Raw genomic sequence first — 15,890 nt, forward strand, 5'->3', positions numbered from 1 at the left:
TGATTCAGTTGCCGCGGGTGGTCCCGTCCGGCTGTACGTAGCACTTCCCGCACATCTCTGGGTTCCCGTACGTGCCCTCAGGGGCACGCACTTGCATCGGCCACAGCATGTCGTGCGCGCCCACTTCTGCAGTGGAGTTTGCACCTCCGGTCGCGGGGTGGTATGCAATCTGCAGAGACACACTGCACTACTAGGATTGAAGAAACTCTATTTCACTAGCGCCGACGCTGTTAATATAATGATGTGCGGAGAGATGATTATCCTGACTAACACATTCTAGATGGTTGTACAGTCAACGTTGCTTGTGAGGATAGTATATACGCAGATGGGGAAGCTGATTGAATGAAATCTTGTGTTCAATTACAAGTTAGTTCATTTTGAGCCGCGTGTATGCTTTTGCTTGCCCAAAGACGGTTTGCTTTTTTTTTGGCTTTTTGACAAATGAAATTATGCCCTTTTATTGTTCATCATGCCCTTTGTATGGCCATATGACCTTTTTCATTGTTCTGCAATTGGGAGCCTTCTCTGGCGGGTGATCACCACAGGAGGTTTCTCTGGTGCGGGAGCTGGAGCCTTTGGTTGATGGTGAGCTCATTTGAATGTCGCTGGAACAGTTTCTACTCGCCAAAGCGATTTATCCAGATATTTACTGTTGGCTCGAATATCATGGCCATACGCAGTCACAAATAATTAGAGTGCTGGAAATTTTGCCTTCTTGAAACAGATTTTTCGTTGATGAAATATCGGGGAACTTCTTAAATTTTGCCTTTCCGAATATCAACGTGTTTCATTTTTCTTCTTCTTTTTTTTTTTTTCATTTTTTGATTAAAATAGAAGAATGCGTAAAGGTACTGCTGGTATGTAAAATGCGGACATCCCGTTATGCATCGCGAAGAGTGGAGTAAGTAAAGAATGCATAAATTTACCCGAGTCGACATGGTCAGAGTTTGGCTCAAAAAAAGACATGGTCAGAGTGATGATAGTTGTGTCCCTGAGGTGAGTTCACCTATAAATACCAAAAACAATCATCTCATCAATAATTATATCATGTGTTAGTGGAACCGTTAAAGTGAAGTCATATTTAAGGGCATGAGAATAAACATCCAAAGTAAGGTGACCAATCCCATATTGTTCTTTGAGACTTGTTCTTGTTCTCACTCGTTGCTATTGTTTCATGTTCTCCATTCTTCATTGCCTAACCTCTCCATATATAGTAAGGGCCAAGTACTATTTCCCTTGATCAATACTTTACAGTTCACAATTCCTCACAGTTTCATTCATGTTCGGCTGAAGAAGCTGTACTGTGTGAACCTACATTTGAATAGTAAGCATAAGATGAAGTTTGGAAAAGGTTTTGAGTCCCAAATGCCGCCGGAATGGCAAGACGCCTACATGGATCACAACTTTCTCAAGTTGATCTTGAAGGACATCTTGCGCCATCAACAGCTGTATTCGCGGCCATCCCCGAGAGCACCAACGGGCCACCTCGCAGGGCCCTTTACAGAAAAGGGGGTCACTCTACCTAGCCTTCAGCGGCCAAACAGTCAGTACGCCCAGAATTTTCCCAAGAAAACTAGTGAAGACGAAGAAGTGATAATAGTGAGCGCGGTCCAAGAGGAGGGATCAGATCATGGGAGGTACCAGACCATGTTTCTGAGGTCGTCTGTCGTGGGAGGTGAGTGCGAGCTCTTGTTTTTCAGGAGGCTGGATAATGAGTTCAACAAATTCACAGGCTGTTATAAGGAAAAGGTAGAGGAAGTGGCGGCCAAGGCAGATGAACTGAGCAAGCAGATGAATGCATCGTTCACTCTTTGCATCAGGCTCGAGAAACCGGTTATGGGATTATCGGGACTGACACTAGGATCGCTGCCGTCGGTATCTCGCCATCCACAGCCTCTGTTTCTGTTAACGGTACAAGGTCAGGTAAGGTGGTGTGCACATTAAAGTTCTGCTGTTTGTCTTATCCTGCTATGAAACTTCTTTATGTCCGTTCAACTGCTGAGTTGAAAACAAAATATCTTCATCAGGACATCTAGCGCAGACGCCAGTCTGGATTTTTGTAGTCTATTCCTCGAAACTTGCATGGAGTGATCATACTTTAATAGCTGCCCTTTTTGCAAGACATAAGGTTACCGAGACCTCTCTCTCTCTTTCTCTCTCTCTCTCTCTCCCCCTCCCTCCTTCACTCCCTTTGTGATCGAGGGGAATGCTGCTTTTCCTGCATCATATTTCACAGAGTCAGAAGTTTGGTTATGGCAAGTGAAGACCTCCCTCCCTTTGTGATCGAGGGGAATGCTGCTTTTCCTGCATCGTATTTCACAGGGTCAGAAGTTTGGTTATGGCAAGTGAAGATGGACACGCTGATACGTGGTATGAATTGGCCCTTGGGTTAGATGCAAGTTGTAATATTAGCGGTGACTTGTAAGTCTTTTTGACCCTCTTCCTCTGCAGTGAATATCACTGGTGGGAAAGTATTTATGACTTATTTTTTTTCTGAGCACCACGCTTTTACTGAGGGGCTCTAACTTCAGATTTATTTGAATAAAGGGGCTACAATAGTGTAAGTTATTTTTAATCAAGGGTGATGAAAAGAAGTACGCGATGAGTCCTAATACCCGAGCATTACTTGATCTTTTTACATTAAGTTAGATTTTGGATCTCGACATGTCCATAATCTTCGGTGTGAAGATCTCTCTGGCTTGTATTTTTTGTAGGGTACTCTATCGATATTTATAGTTGCCATAAAAGGGTTGAACAAACTTGGTTATGTAGTTAATTAGTATTCTTGATATTGCTTAATCACATATGTTTTAAGCATGAAGTTTTTTGCTTATCTAAGGTTAGCTTGCTTGCGTATGTACGTACATCATCATATATTGTTCACTGTAGAAGCCTCGTAGAACTTTGACATGATAAGGAGGAATTGATCTTGACAATCAAAATATGTAGGAAAAAGGAGAAGAACATTGTAATTTATCAATTTTCGTAAAAAAAAAAAAAAAAACAACTAATAAGTGTTCTTTTCAAACATCAAACTGTATAAAAATAAAATATAATGAGGTTGTGGTCATTATAATGTATCTATAGATATCGATAGAGTACTTAGCTATAATTTAATACATTATATATCAGGATCTTATGTGCACGATCTTTTGAAATTTCATGCAGTAGTCTCCCATACGGCTACTTTTATAGTAGACACGATGCTTATCACGTCTCTCGACGAGTATTCAGATTTCGACATCAACGAAAGGATTTCCCACATAAGATTTCAAACTCTTCCAACTATTGAATAGTCATCAACCCATTTAATTGCACTGATAATCTCACATTGATCAAGCTTCATTCATCATCATCACATTAATACACCCCGTGAACCACTAGGATTGCCACCCTTTCCACATGGGAAGGGGTAGGTAAGAGGTTCGAATCCCCATATTCTCAAGAGGGTTGGGGTGAGGACGATTTAATATCAAGTGTGGGTTTCGACTCTCATGTTCTATAAGAAAGTAGAGCAAAAGTATGAGAGTTAGAGTAGGAATAGAGTACGACCGACAAAAAAAAAAAAAAAAAACCGTGAAGTTTAAGGGTGTGTTTGCTAATATTTTTGTTTCTGAGAATAATTTATGTTAAAAAATAGTATTTTTTATTTCCATTCCCTGAGCAAGTTTCTGAGTAAAAGAACACATGTAGTAAACTACATAGAATTTCTATTCTCGATATAGATAAAGAACATAAATACGTTTGATACTACCCTAAAATTTCTATGCCCAAATTTTTTTATTTAATTATAAAAGTGTTAGTGGAGACTTAACCATTCATGTTTGGATAAAACTAGACTTTTGTAAGGACTTAACTAATTAAGATATTCTAAGATGCCCTTGGAAAATTTAACATAATATTTAGTCAAAGATGGATGGTTGGAAATTGTAGCAAAGAATTTCATTAGTTTTTAACTCACAATATGAGGAGGTCGACAATAAATATATAGGTACATTGATCTTTTAAGCTTTTTTAACTGCAAAAAGAAGGGCAAACGTTACCTGGTAAAATGGGCAAGGACGAAACAACTAGGGATGGAGACGATTCTAAAGTCGGTGCACTTATTTGCACAAACTTATCAAACCTTCAAGCAAATGACATCGAAAATCCATGGGGTACAGGCTTATTCAACTGTTATGAACACAAGACAAATAGTAATGCAAAAATTTTGCTTAGAACCATTTAATTTTCTATTAAAATAGAATTGCAAATGATCTTAAAGGATGTTTTCAATAGAATCCTAAGGGAAGACAATTTAAGCATGACAAGTTCACTCTAGCTATAGGATGACTTGCTTGCTCTATAAAAAAGGATAAAATAGAAATTTGTAGCGTAACCAAAGATAGAGACATGTAGGAGAGTAGTGAGCTACACTTAGACTCCAGCAAGGTATATTTGCGTTTGGTTCAGCATTTTGAAAGCTCATTGGGAAAATACAAAATAGTTTAGCTTAAAGAACTTTAGGCAAATGCACTAGCCGATTGGTAATTTATGCTTTGAGAAGCAACTTTGAGAGAAATGCCATTTGGTAGAAAACACATTTAAAAAGCCCTTTAAGTGATTAATATTTTGTTTTTAATTTCATTTGTTTAAAATTGAAAAAAATAATGTATGCAACTTTTTAAATATAAATTTTGACAATAATACTAAAAATATCAAATACACACACACACACACACACACACACACACAGAAATATATATATATATATATATTAAAAAGACCAAACCCTTTATCAAATTTTTTAATTTTTATTTGCTTGAATTTGAAAAAAGAAATAATGTATGCAACCTTTTAAATATAATTTTTGACAATAATGCAAAAAAAAAAAAAATCAAATACACACACACACACACACACGTGCGCGCGCATATATAAAGACCAAACCCTTCATTGGAATTTTTTAATTTTTTTTGTTTAAAATTGAAAAAAAAATAATGTATGCAACTTTTTAAATATAAATTTTGACAATAATGCTAAAAAAAATCAAATACACATATATAATTTTAAAAAAAGACCAAATCCTTCATTGATTTTTTTTTTTAATTTTTTTTGTTTAAAATTAAAAAAATAGGGTATGTAACTTTTTAAATATAAATTTGAAAAAAATGCTAAAAATCATATATATATATAAAATACCAAACCCTTTGTCGGAACTTTTTAATTTTTATTTGTTTAAAATTGAAAAAAAAAATGTATGCAACTTTTTAAATATAATTTTTTGACAATAATGCTAAAAAAATCAAATATACAAATAATTTTTTTTAAAAATACCAAAATATATTTAATTTTTTTAGCATTTGTAAAAATTTGATTTTTTTAGCATTATTTTGACATCTAAAAAAATTATAACAAGGGCAAAATAAGAAATTTAAAGAATGAGTGATTACAGTTTTGGAAAAAAAAATTTAGTATTTGACCAAATGCTAAAAGCTCAAAGCTAATCCCTACTAGCATTGGGCTTTCCAATGCTGACTTTTACTTGAAAGCTACTTTAAAATTATTGCCAAATGGTCCAGCATTTCCCTAAAGAGCTTTGGAGGCTGAAAGCCCCTTCGAAATGCTGAACCAAACGGAGGTATAAACATGTAAGAGATAGGCAAGGGCGACCTTCGCTTGAGGGCAACCTTCCAGATTTGCGAGTGACATATCTGCAATTTCACTCACCCCGAAGTCACGCACACTCGATTGAAGCTTGATTTGATGATGGTGGTAAAGAAGAGTGTTGATCTCAATCACACCCATGCTCGCTTGTGACTTGTCTTTGAAAGAAAGGGAAAATCTTAAGAGCTTATTTAGTTTTGAATCTAATTCTCATTTTTTTTACTTTTTTTATATGTTAAAATCTATAAATTGTTTCCTAAATTTCTATTTTTAAAAGTTTTTCTTTTTATTTACAAAAATGGGGGCCTCGAATCAAGTTAGGAGATTCGGTCAAGATGTTGGCCTCACCTGGACCTTGTGTCGATTGTATAAATATGAACATTAGGTTACACTACCCACTCGTGGGCAGCGCAATTGGTTAAGTTCACTCCTTCCAATGCATGGAGGTCGAAGGTTCGAAACCCTGCATTACTAGCGATTTAAGTGGGGGCCCTGGCGGTGAGTTGCTGGGGCTGTAGGTCCTCCATCGTGAAGGCTGTGAGACCCCATTGTGAAGGCTGTGAGACCCCGAATCGGGGTAAGCTGACAAAGGCATGCTCCGGCGGATCCTTGGTCACGAAAAAAAAAAAAAAAACATTAGGTTACACTGAACTTATTTCTCTTAAATGACCTTGTTTCTCTTTTATTCTCGGAAACAAAAAATGTAGATTTTTTTTTTAATTTCTTATATTTGTTCTTAATCTATTCCCTTGCCCATTGATCCATTCCTAAATATTCCCGTTGATGAAATAAAATTGTTATCAAAGGTATCATAAAGTACTCAACACTAGTTGAAAAGCATGAAATTACATTGAAAGCACACTTTACAATTATCACTCAATGTATTACTCAAGTGAAATTGAAAATTTAGTTGGAGGAAAGATAAAGAATTCAACCATTGTGGGATCAATTGAGTCACAAAAAAGGACAAAACTTTCCGGATACAACATCATAATGTAAAAAAAAAAAAATCTTGACATGCCATTAATTGGACTATACCATAAATTTAGAAGAGTCGAACTAGGAAGCGGGAACCGGGGTAACACTAGCCACCAGCCCCACTCGGACCAACCTCCGACAAAGCGGGCAATGCAAGGTTCTCCAATTCGAGAGCCATTGCCCGATACAGCTTTCGTGGTACCCATGGTTGCATGTCTTGAGCGCACAAAACTCCTCTTCTTCCTCAAAGCTCTCCAGGCAAATTGCGCACTCGGTGCTATTGAATTTCTCCAGATCGACACTATGCCGCTCGACGACGTGATCAAAGAGAGCCCGAGTCGCACGGCCGCGGCGCCAGCTACAGAAACAGAAGCCGCCAAAGAGGACGAGGAAATATATGAGAAAGCCCAATCCTAACCACTTCGCGTATGATGGTAGAGTTCCGTCAGGAGGAGGAGGAGGTGACGGAGGGGCCGAGGGAGGCATGATGCGTTCGTTTCTTCTTTGAGTTGGAAGAGAACTGGTGTGCGCCTTTGAGCTTTGATCGAATACGATGGTGTGGTTTGTGCCTCTTGTTTTTGGTCTTTTTCTGGGAAGATAAAGATCAAGTCGGATTCGGATAATGTGATGAGAGTTTTGAATTAGTGGCGTTGAACCGTAGAAGTCCACTCGCAAAGCAATGCTAGAATGGGCATGTAAATATATCTATAGCGTTTGAATCTCGAACAACATCCTCAATAATTCCAATGATATCCGCAATTTATGATTATGTCAGAGAAGCAACAATTAACAACGAATAAAGATAAGACGGAAATTTAAGTGTTTCCTTATATTACACACAATCTTTTAATAAATACTAAAATCTTATTCAACGCCCGTTTCCTTCAATATTATAAACTTTACTAGTTAATGACATCTTTACCCACACAATTCGCATATGAAAGGAACTCATCCATCTTAGAGAATAACAACATATCAAATAATATCCTTAATATCTAATAATATTTCTTACAATATTTTCAAAGAGGGAAATTTCTAATCTCTATAAATATACTCTTTCAGGATCTCGTATCTCTCATTCAAAACTTCCTTATGAGTTTTTGGCTTGGTTTGGCTTTTGGGGAAATGCAAATACCTTTACTTAAAGAGGTTTGAAGAAATGCAAATACTGTTTAATAAACTCTAATTTTAAAGTGTCTTGGGAGGTAACTTTGAGAGAAATATTGTTCAAAAACATATATTTAGAAAGTCCTTTGGCATGACCAATTTAAGCTTTATAACTTTTAATTTGTTTAAATTTGAAAAAGAACAATGACTTTAACTTTTATATTTTCGAGTGGAGAGTAATGCAAAAAAGACATAGAATTCATAAAAAGAAAAGAAAAAAAAAACCACATCAAAGTAGATAAAAAAAGAGTAACATTATTATAATAAACATGATCACATACGTCTAGAGGAAAGAAGTATGAAATCTTTGAAATGTAACAAACCTCCACAACTTTTTCTTAAACTTATCACTATTTCATCACATAAACGTGTCATGTTAAGATATTCATTGTCATTTGAAGCACTTGATCATCATTTAAGTTTTATCATGCTTTTTGCCCCTCCACTCCTCAAACTTATTAATTATGACTATCAATTTATCTCTCTTGTTGATTGCAAGAGATTGCTTTTTAAAATTATTTCAATGCACAATTTATAGAATGTTTCCACATTTTCGGCAGTTTACTTTGTCTTTTCTTTTGATAAACTGCCATCTTAGTAATACGAACATGAACAAATTTGAGGGGCACAACGAAAAACAGCAATTATAGCGAATCCACTGTTGCGGTTGTTTTCAAACTGATAAAGAGTATATTTGCGGGAACAAGAGTGTAACCGCACGACCGGCTTTTAGGATTTCGGGGATGAGCATACCTGCGATTTTTTTTTCTTTTTTTGGCGTTTTTGACACGTACAAGGCAAGGGGACATCTGTTAAGGTTTAAAATGGCGATTCATATGGTAGTTGCACCTCTCCAAGATCGTTTGCAGAAAAAACAGAACATTTCATCTTCAGCAAGATTTGCCAGACATTATTGTCCGATACTAATTAGGCTCCTCTTCTAAAGGATATATAGTCAACATTAATCAACCTGGTAAATACTATATATGTATTTCGAGGCCATAAGTAGATGCTCCACTTGGTGGGCCGGGCCCGGCTCAACTTGCTTCTTGTAAATCAACTCAAAATGCAATCTGGGCCTAGCTGTGTTTGTGCCGTATCCTCGGCTGTAAAATTTCCGCATCCACAAGCCCCTCCTATTCTACGCTTCACCGTTTTTGTCACCCACGCCCGCATCCTAGCCGTTCGCTCCCCCTCTCACGCGGGCTCTGCCGATGACTTGGACCCGATCGCGGCCGCACGTTTGGTCCTTGGCCAACTTTTTAAATCCGCTCCGTTGAAACCTGTGAAAAAAGCAATTTTTGAGAAGCGCCAGAGAAGCTCGCATGAACTATTGTGCAAGTAGCCCCCGCGAACGGGAACGACAACCACCAGCCTCAACCTCCCCACCCTCTTTACAATCGCGACACGACGGCCGACGAAACGTGAGAATGGCGAACGCAAGGGCGTCCAAGAATGTGGCTGCCGCTTGGCGGTGCAGGAAGCACCCGAAGCACCGGCAGCCAGCCGGCGTGTGCTTGCTCTGCTTGAGCAAGAAGGTCTCCCAGCTGTCCAGCGGCCACTATCTACATAGCTCGGCCAGCGCGAACAGGCGGTACTCCTACTTTCGTCGCCGTCGTCGTCGTCCTTCCAGTGGTCCTACCACGCGTGCCCATTGTTCCGGAAGCATCGCTTCCTCCATAGAAGGTGGCATGAGCAATCGTGCACCCGCCGTAATATCCCTGCGAATAGCGAGAGCATGCCGACCACCAGGAATCCTAGAGATAAATTAACTGAAACTCATTATTACTGCCTCCATTGTCCATACCTCAGAGTCGGAAGCAAAATTAGAAGCGAGACGGTTCTGTGTATGAAAGAGATTAAAACTCATCCCTTTTGAATGGAGAGAGGTTGCGTAGGAAATGCACGAGTATATGTGGAAGACGACGAGGGAAGATGGAGGAGAACGGATAGAGGCTCGTCAAACATCATAGCTGACAGAAAGTTCTTGAAATCTTTGAAATACTTGGGTGCATTCAACCGCTCACATGTCAAACTGGAGATAAATTTTCACATGCTCTCTCTCTCTCTCTCTCTCTCTCTCATGTCAAAATCCACGTTAGTGACTGTGGCAACGTTGCAGGTTCGAATTGTTAGGCTGAGTTCAATTCCACGTGGAGGAAGTCTAATAAATTGCAAGTCCAAAGGTTTGAACTCATATAATAATCTGTATGCAGGGTCCTAATTTTAACAATAATGGTCATTTACAAGTCCAATCCACCGGTTGGCCTTAACATGTACTTTGTACCTTCCTAATTGATGACGCTCACTATGTCCTCTTAATGCATGACTGCGTGATCCGGGAGCCTCCCATACCCTTAATTTAAAGACATCAAAATCATCGTCAGTGAACATCACTAAAACCTCGAAGTGAATTTTGCTAATGGATGCCGGCGCAAGGGACGAATGAAAAACAGGCTTCTTTAAATATTACCTTCCCAAACCATCATTACATCCTGAGAAGAACAAAACAAAGCCCAGAAGAAGAAAAAGAAAACCAGAGAAATTCAAGATGGAGCTATCCTGTCCATTCCCATTTCCAAAGCTAAAACCGAAAGTACTGTGAATCCTCCAAAACCACAGGTGGTTCTTCAGCGTTAGGAAAATGTTTAGTTTCTTTTTTTTGTTGACAAATCACCTTTTGAATATAAGATACAGCATTGACGTCCCGAAACAACCCAGAATTGCTCGAGGCATCTATGTTTAGTAAGAGCTACCTGTAGGGAAAAAATGTAACTGTGAAACTACCAAGAATTTAGTAAGAGCTTCGTTCGGCAAAAAAAAATAAAAAAAAAATAGTAAGAGCTTCGAGTGTCCGAGGTTGAGCTCGTGGCGGCGTTGAAGTATTGCGAAGTCCCTAGCTCATCCATCTCATCGGCTGCAATCTCCACTATTATTAGGTACGCCATCTTCCAAAATTCATCAAAGTTGTATCTTAGATCGCCTATCTAAATAAGTAGATTTTTGCTTCTGCATGCCATTTCTTTTGTTTTTTTTTTTTTTTTTTTTGTTTTTTTATTGTATCATTTTATCTTAAGATTCATCCGATAGGTTGCTTCATGGATTCACCAATTGGCCTTCCTTTGATTGATTCTCAGGATGGTTGAATAGGCCGCGATTGGTAAATGTAGACCATAATCGATTAAGTGTAACCAGAGCAAAATGGAGAGAAGATTTAGATCCTTCAAAAGGTTGCTTGTCTCGTTCCCTTCCAAATGTTTACATGAAGCGCTCGTTGACAGCGTAATTTAATTTTGGCTTTTCCTTTTGCTCTAATTTGTTGAAATTTCAACATAAATATCTCGTCTGTAATTGCACGGAACCAAACATATGTGGTTTGGAATTGATTTTGATTTTGATTTATCTAATTTGTTTTCTAATCGTTTGATCGTATAAGCAAGATATCTTTATCCATCAAAATCAATTGCTCCGCGAATACTTTCATCGTTCTTGGAAAAGATATAGTTAAATATGTAATATTTGGCCTGCAATGGTAATGTCTTGCATTCAAGCTTGACGTTTTTTGACCCAAAAAAGAAAAAGAAAAGAGCTTGACCTATTCAAGCTTGTTCTGCAGATGATGTGGGTGGACATGATGCTTATCAGTCTTTTGACGAGTATTTGTCTTATTAAATTAAAAATAGTGTATTTCTACACTAACAAAAGGATTTCCCACATAAGATTCGAAACTCTTCCAACTGCCGAATAGTCATCGACTCATTTAATTGTGCACTGATAGTCTCACATTGATCAAGCTTTATTAATCATCATCATCACGCTAATTATTATCACCTTTGAAACTAGTTGTACACCCCCATGAAATTTAATTACTCAACGAGTTGAGAGGCATGAAATTTCATTGAGATTATGCTTCACAATTATCACTAAACGAGTTAAGACTATGATAATGTGAAAGAGAGAATTGAGGAATTTTTGTATATTTCGATATGTATTAAAGAAGAATACATGAGTCTATTCATAGGCTTTATAAGATGACTATCAAAATATATGTGCAATCTTAAGACATATAAAGAATCTACAGAATAATCAAATATCTTTAACATTGGAAATTATTCTAGAAAAATCCCTAATTATCTCTAAAAAAAAAAAAAAACGTATTCCTTACAGGAAATTTCAGAGGAAATATGAGAAAAGAGAATTTGACCATAATCGCATCAATTGAGTTCCAAAGAATGATGAAACTTTCCAGAAACAATATCAGAATATTAAAAAGAAAATCTTGGCATGCCGTTAATTAGACCATGCCTTGAATTTAGAATAGGCGAACTAGGAACCGGCCGGGGCCAGCGGAACATTAGCCACTGATACCCGGCAAAGAGGGCAATACCGGGTAAACGAATATGAGAGCCATCGCTTGATACAACTTTCGTGGTACCAATGGTTGCATGCCTTGAGTACACAGCAGTCCTCTCCTTCCTCAAAGCTCTCCTGGCAAATCGCGCACCCGTCGATATTGAACTTCTCCAAATCGACAGCATGCCGCTCGAGAACGCGATCAAAGAGAGCCCGAGTCGCGCGCCTGTTGCACCAGACATAGAAAAAGAGGATGCCAGCCGGGACGAGGAAACATATGAGAATGATCAACGGCATCCACTTCCAGGACACGAATGGATCTTCGTCAGGAGGAGGAGGCGACGGAGGGGCCGAGGGAGGCATGATGCGCTCGTTTCTTGTTTGAGTTGGAAGAGAACTGGTGTGCGCCTTCGAGCTTTGATGGAGTACGATGTTGTGGTTTGTACTACTTGTTTTGGTCTTTTCTGGGAAGATAAAGATCAAGTCGGATTAGGATAACGTGATGGGAGTTTTGAATTAGTAGCGCTGGACAGGAGAAGTCTACTTGCAAAGCAATGCTAAAATAGGCATGTAAATGTATCTGCAGCGTTTGAATCTCGAACGCTATCCTCAATAATTCCAATGATATCCGCAATTTATGTTTATGCCAGAGGAGCAACAATTGACAACGAATAAAGACAAGCCGGAAATTTAAATTCGTCCTTATATTACACAAAATCTTTTAATAAAATACTAAAATCAAATTCAACCCCGTTTACTCCAATAATAAACACTTTATTAGGACATAAGAACAGTAAAAATATCAAAACCTTCGCACAGCGCTCACTTGAGTGCCAAAACTTTCTTTTTACTCACTTGAATGCTACATCAAAAGAAAATCGATCACTTGAGTGTTAATTCCAACCAAATATCCTACGTGCAATTTTTTTTTTTTTAATTCTTTTTGAATTTCCTTTGAATTTTTATTTTTATCTATCTTTTGTTTTTTTATTTTTTATTTTTTCTCTAGGGCTGACGAGGGTCACCGGCAACCCTTGCCAATCATGATCGCCCCACCCTTAGCCATGAAGGCCTTTAGTGAGGTTGCGAGTAATGCCACCTAGAGCAGGCAAGGGTCATCACGGCTTCATCTACTGGGGGAGGGGGTCCTCCCCTAGATCTAGCCGCGAAGGCCTTGGGCAAGGCCATCGGGGCCTCATCGATTGTTAGCGAGGCTGTGAAGGCCCTCGCACGCTTTGGGCAGCGTCGCTCATGGCCACCCAAAGCAGCTGAGGGCTATTGTAGCCTCATCAAAGCTATGAGGCCCTAAGGCCTCACCTAAGGCCTTCGTGGCTAAGGGTAAGGTGGCTGTGGTTGGCAAGAATTGCTAGTGACCTTGTCGACCCTAAAGAAAAAAAAATGAAAAATAAAAATAAAAATAAAAATAAGAAATTCAAAAAATATAACAATAAAAATATTAACACTATTAAAAAAATTTAAAAGTACTTTTTGGCAGCCACGTTGGATGATTGGCAGTCATTAGCTTTTCTAGAGGGGCAAATTAGAAGAAGTGGCACTCAAGCGATTAATTTTTAAATTTGTGGTACTCAAGTGAGCGAAAAAAAAGATTTAGTACTTAAATGAGTGCCGTACTAAAGTATTGGTACTTGTATCGTTCTTATCCCAATTATTAGAGAATGACATTTTACCCAGACAATATGCATATGAAAGGAACTTGGCCATCTTAGAGAATAACATAATATCAAATAATATCCTTAATATCTAATAATATTTCTTACAATATTTTCTAATAAGGAAATTTCTAATAGGGTAACACTAGACACTGGCCTCACTTGGACCTTCACTTAAAGGGGTTTGGTGAAATGCAAATATCGTTTGATAAACTCTAATGGTAAAGTGTCTTGAGAAGCAACTTTGAGGGAAATATTGTTTGCAAAACATATATTTATAATGTCCTTTGATGTGACTAATTTAAGTTTTATGTCTTTTTATCTGTTTAAAGTTAAAAAGAAGAACAATGACTTTAACTTTTATATTTTTGAGTGGAAAGTAGTGTAGAAGAGACATATTAATGAATTCATAATAAATAAAAAAATCACATCAAAGTAGATAAAAAAAGATTCATCTCATTATAATAAACATGATCACATATGTCTTGGGGAAATAAATATGATATCTTTAAAATATAACAAACCTCATCAATTATTTCTTAAACTTATCGCTATTTCATCATGTAAATGTGTCATCTTAGGAACATTATCATTTGAAGCATTGGCCCCTCATCTAAGTTTGATCATACTCTTTACCCCTCAATGCCTTAGACTTATTAATTATGACTATCAATTGATCTCTTTAGTTGGTTGTAGGAGACTGCTTTTTTAAATTATTCAATGCACAACTTATAGAATGTTTCCATATTTTTGGCAGTTTTATATGTCTTTTCTTTTGATAAACTGCCGTCTTAGTAATGAACAAATTTGAGAGGCACAATAAAAACAGCAATTGAAGTGAATCCACTCTTGGGTTGTTTTAAAATTGATAAAGAGTATATTTGTGGGAACAAGAATGTAACCGCACGACTAGCTTTTAGGTTTTGGGGGATGAGCATTCCTGCGATTTTGTTTTTTGTTTTTTTTTGCGTTTTCGACACGTACAAGGCAAGGGGACATCTGTTAAGGCTTAAAATGTCGATTCATATGGCAGTTGCACCTCTCCAAGATCGTTTGCAGAAAAAAAAAAAAAAAAAAAAAAACAGAACATTTCAACATTATTGTCCGATATTAATCAGGCTCCTCTTCTTAAGGATATATAGTCGACATTAGTAGATGCCGTAAATAGATGCTCCACTTGGTGGGCCGGGCCTAGCTCAACTTGCTTCTCATCTCAAAATGCAATCTGGGCTTAGCTGTGTTTGTGCCGTATCCACGGCCGTGCAATTTCTGTATCCACAACCCCTCCCATTCAGACATAAAACAAAAAGAATAAAAAGAAAAGACATTATTAGTTTTGGCATTTTTAGGAAGAGTGAGATTAAACAATTCATACGTCAAAATTCCTCGGTTGGTGGCTTACGCAAGAGTTAAGGAATCTCTGGTCATTGAAATAGCTAGCATTGGCGAGAGCTGTGCTGCATTTGCGTAACGATCTGCGTTGTGGCAGGAACTACAAACACGGACCCACCGGGAAGGCGCTGGGCTTCGACGGGCTGAGGAACCAGGAGAAAGTGTCCAACGACTCGCTGGTGGCGTTCAAGACGGCGCTGTGGCTCTGGATGACGGAGAGGAAGCCCAAGCCCTCTTGCCCCGTCGTCATGGTCGGGAAGTAATGCCCCTCCGAGGCCGACCTCGCGACGAACAGGACAGCTGGGTTGGGGCTTGTTGCCAACATAATCTATGGGGGCCTCGAGTGCGGCCTCCTCGGGGACGCGAGGGTCAACGACCGGCTCAGCTACTTCCGGAGATACGTCGAGCTGCTTGGGGTCGACACGGAGCCCAATTTGGATTGCCAAAATCAGAAGTCCTTCTAGTAAACAAAAGTATTGAAAAGATGATGAAGATTATGGTTAGGAAACATGATGTTGTGTCCTAAATAAAATTTGCAAAGTGGTCCTTGTCGGGACAAATGGTAAATTCCAAGAGATTTGGGTTAGATGGGAGCCGACTAAGAGCGTGTTTGGCAACTAACCAAACGGCGAAAATTTCTATTTTTTTTGTTTATGGGAGTATATTTGGAATATAAATCCATTT

At 38.3% G+C, this 15,890-nt stretch overlaps 1 protein-coding gene across 1 annotated transcript; it reads left to right on the forward strand.

The window, feature by feature from the left end:
• Nucleotides 1–9,221: 9,221 nt before the first annotated feature.
• Nucleotides 9,222–15,469, forward strand: LOC104420683 (acidic 26 kDa endochitinase-like). Its single transcript, XM_010032479.1, has 2 exons — nt 9,222–9,385; nt 15,304–15,469. The coding sequence occupies exons 1-2, from the start codon at nt 9,222–9,224 to the stop codon at nt 15,467–15,469; spliced, it is 330 nt and encodes a 109-aa protein (XP_010030781.1).
• The last annotated feature ends 421 nt before the right edge of the window (nt 15,470–15,890 follow it).

The sequence above is a fragment of the Eucalyptus grandis genome, chromosome 9 (assembly GCF_016545825.1).
Source record: "Eucalyptus grandis isolate ANBG69807.140 chromosome 9, ASM1654582v1, whole genome shotgun sequence".
NCBI lineage: Eukaryota > Viridiplantae > Streptophyta > Magnoliopsida > Myrtales > Myrtaceae > Eucalyptus > Eucalyptus grandis.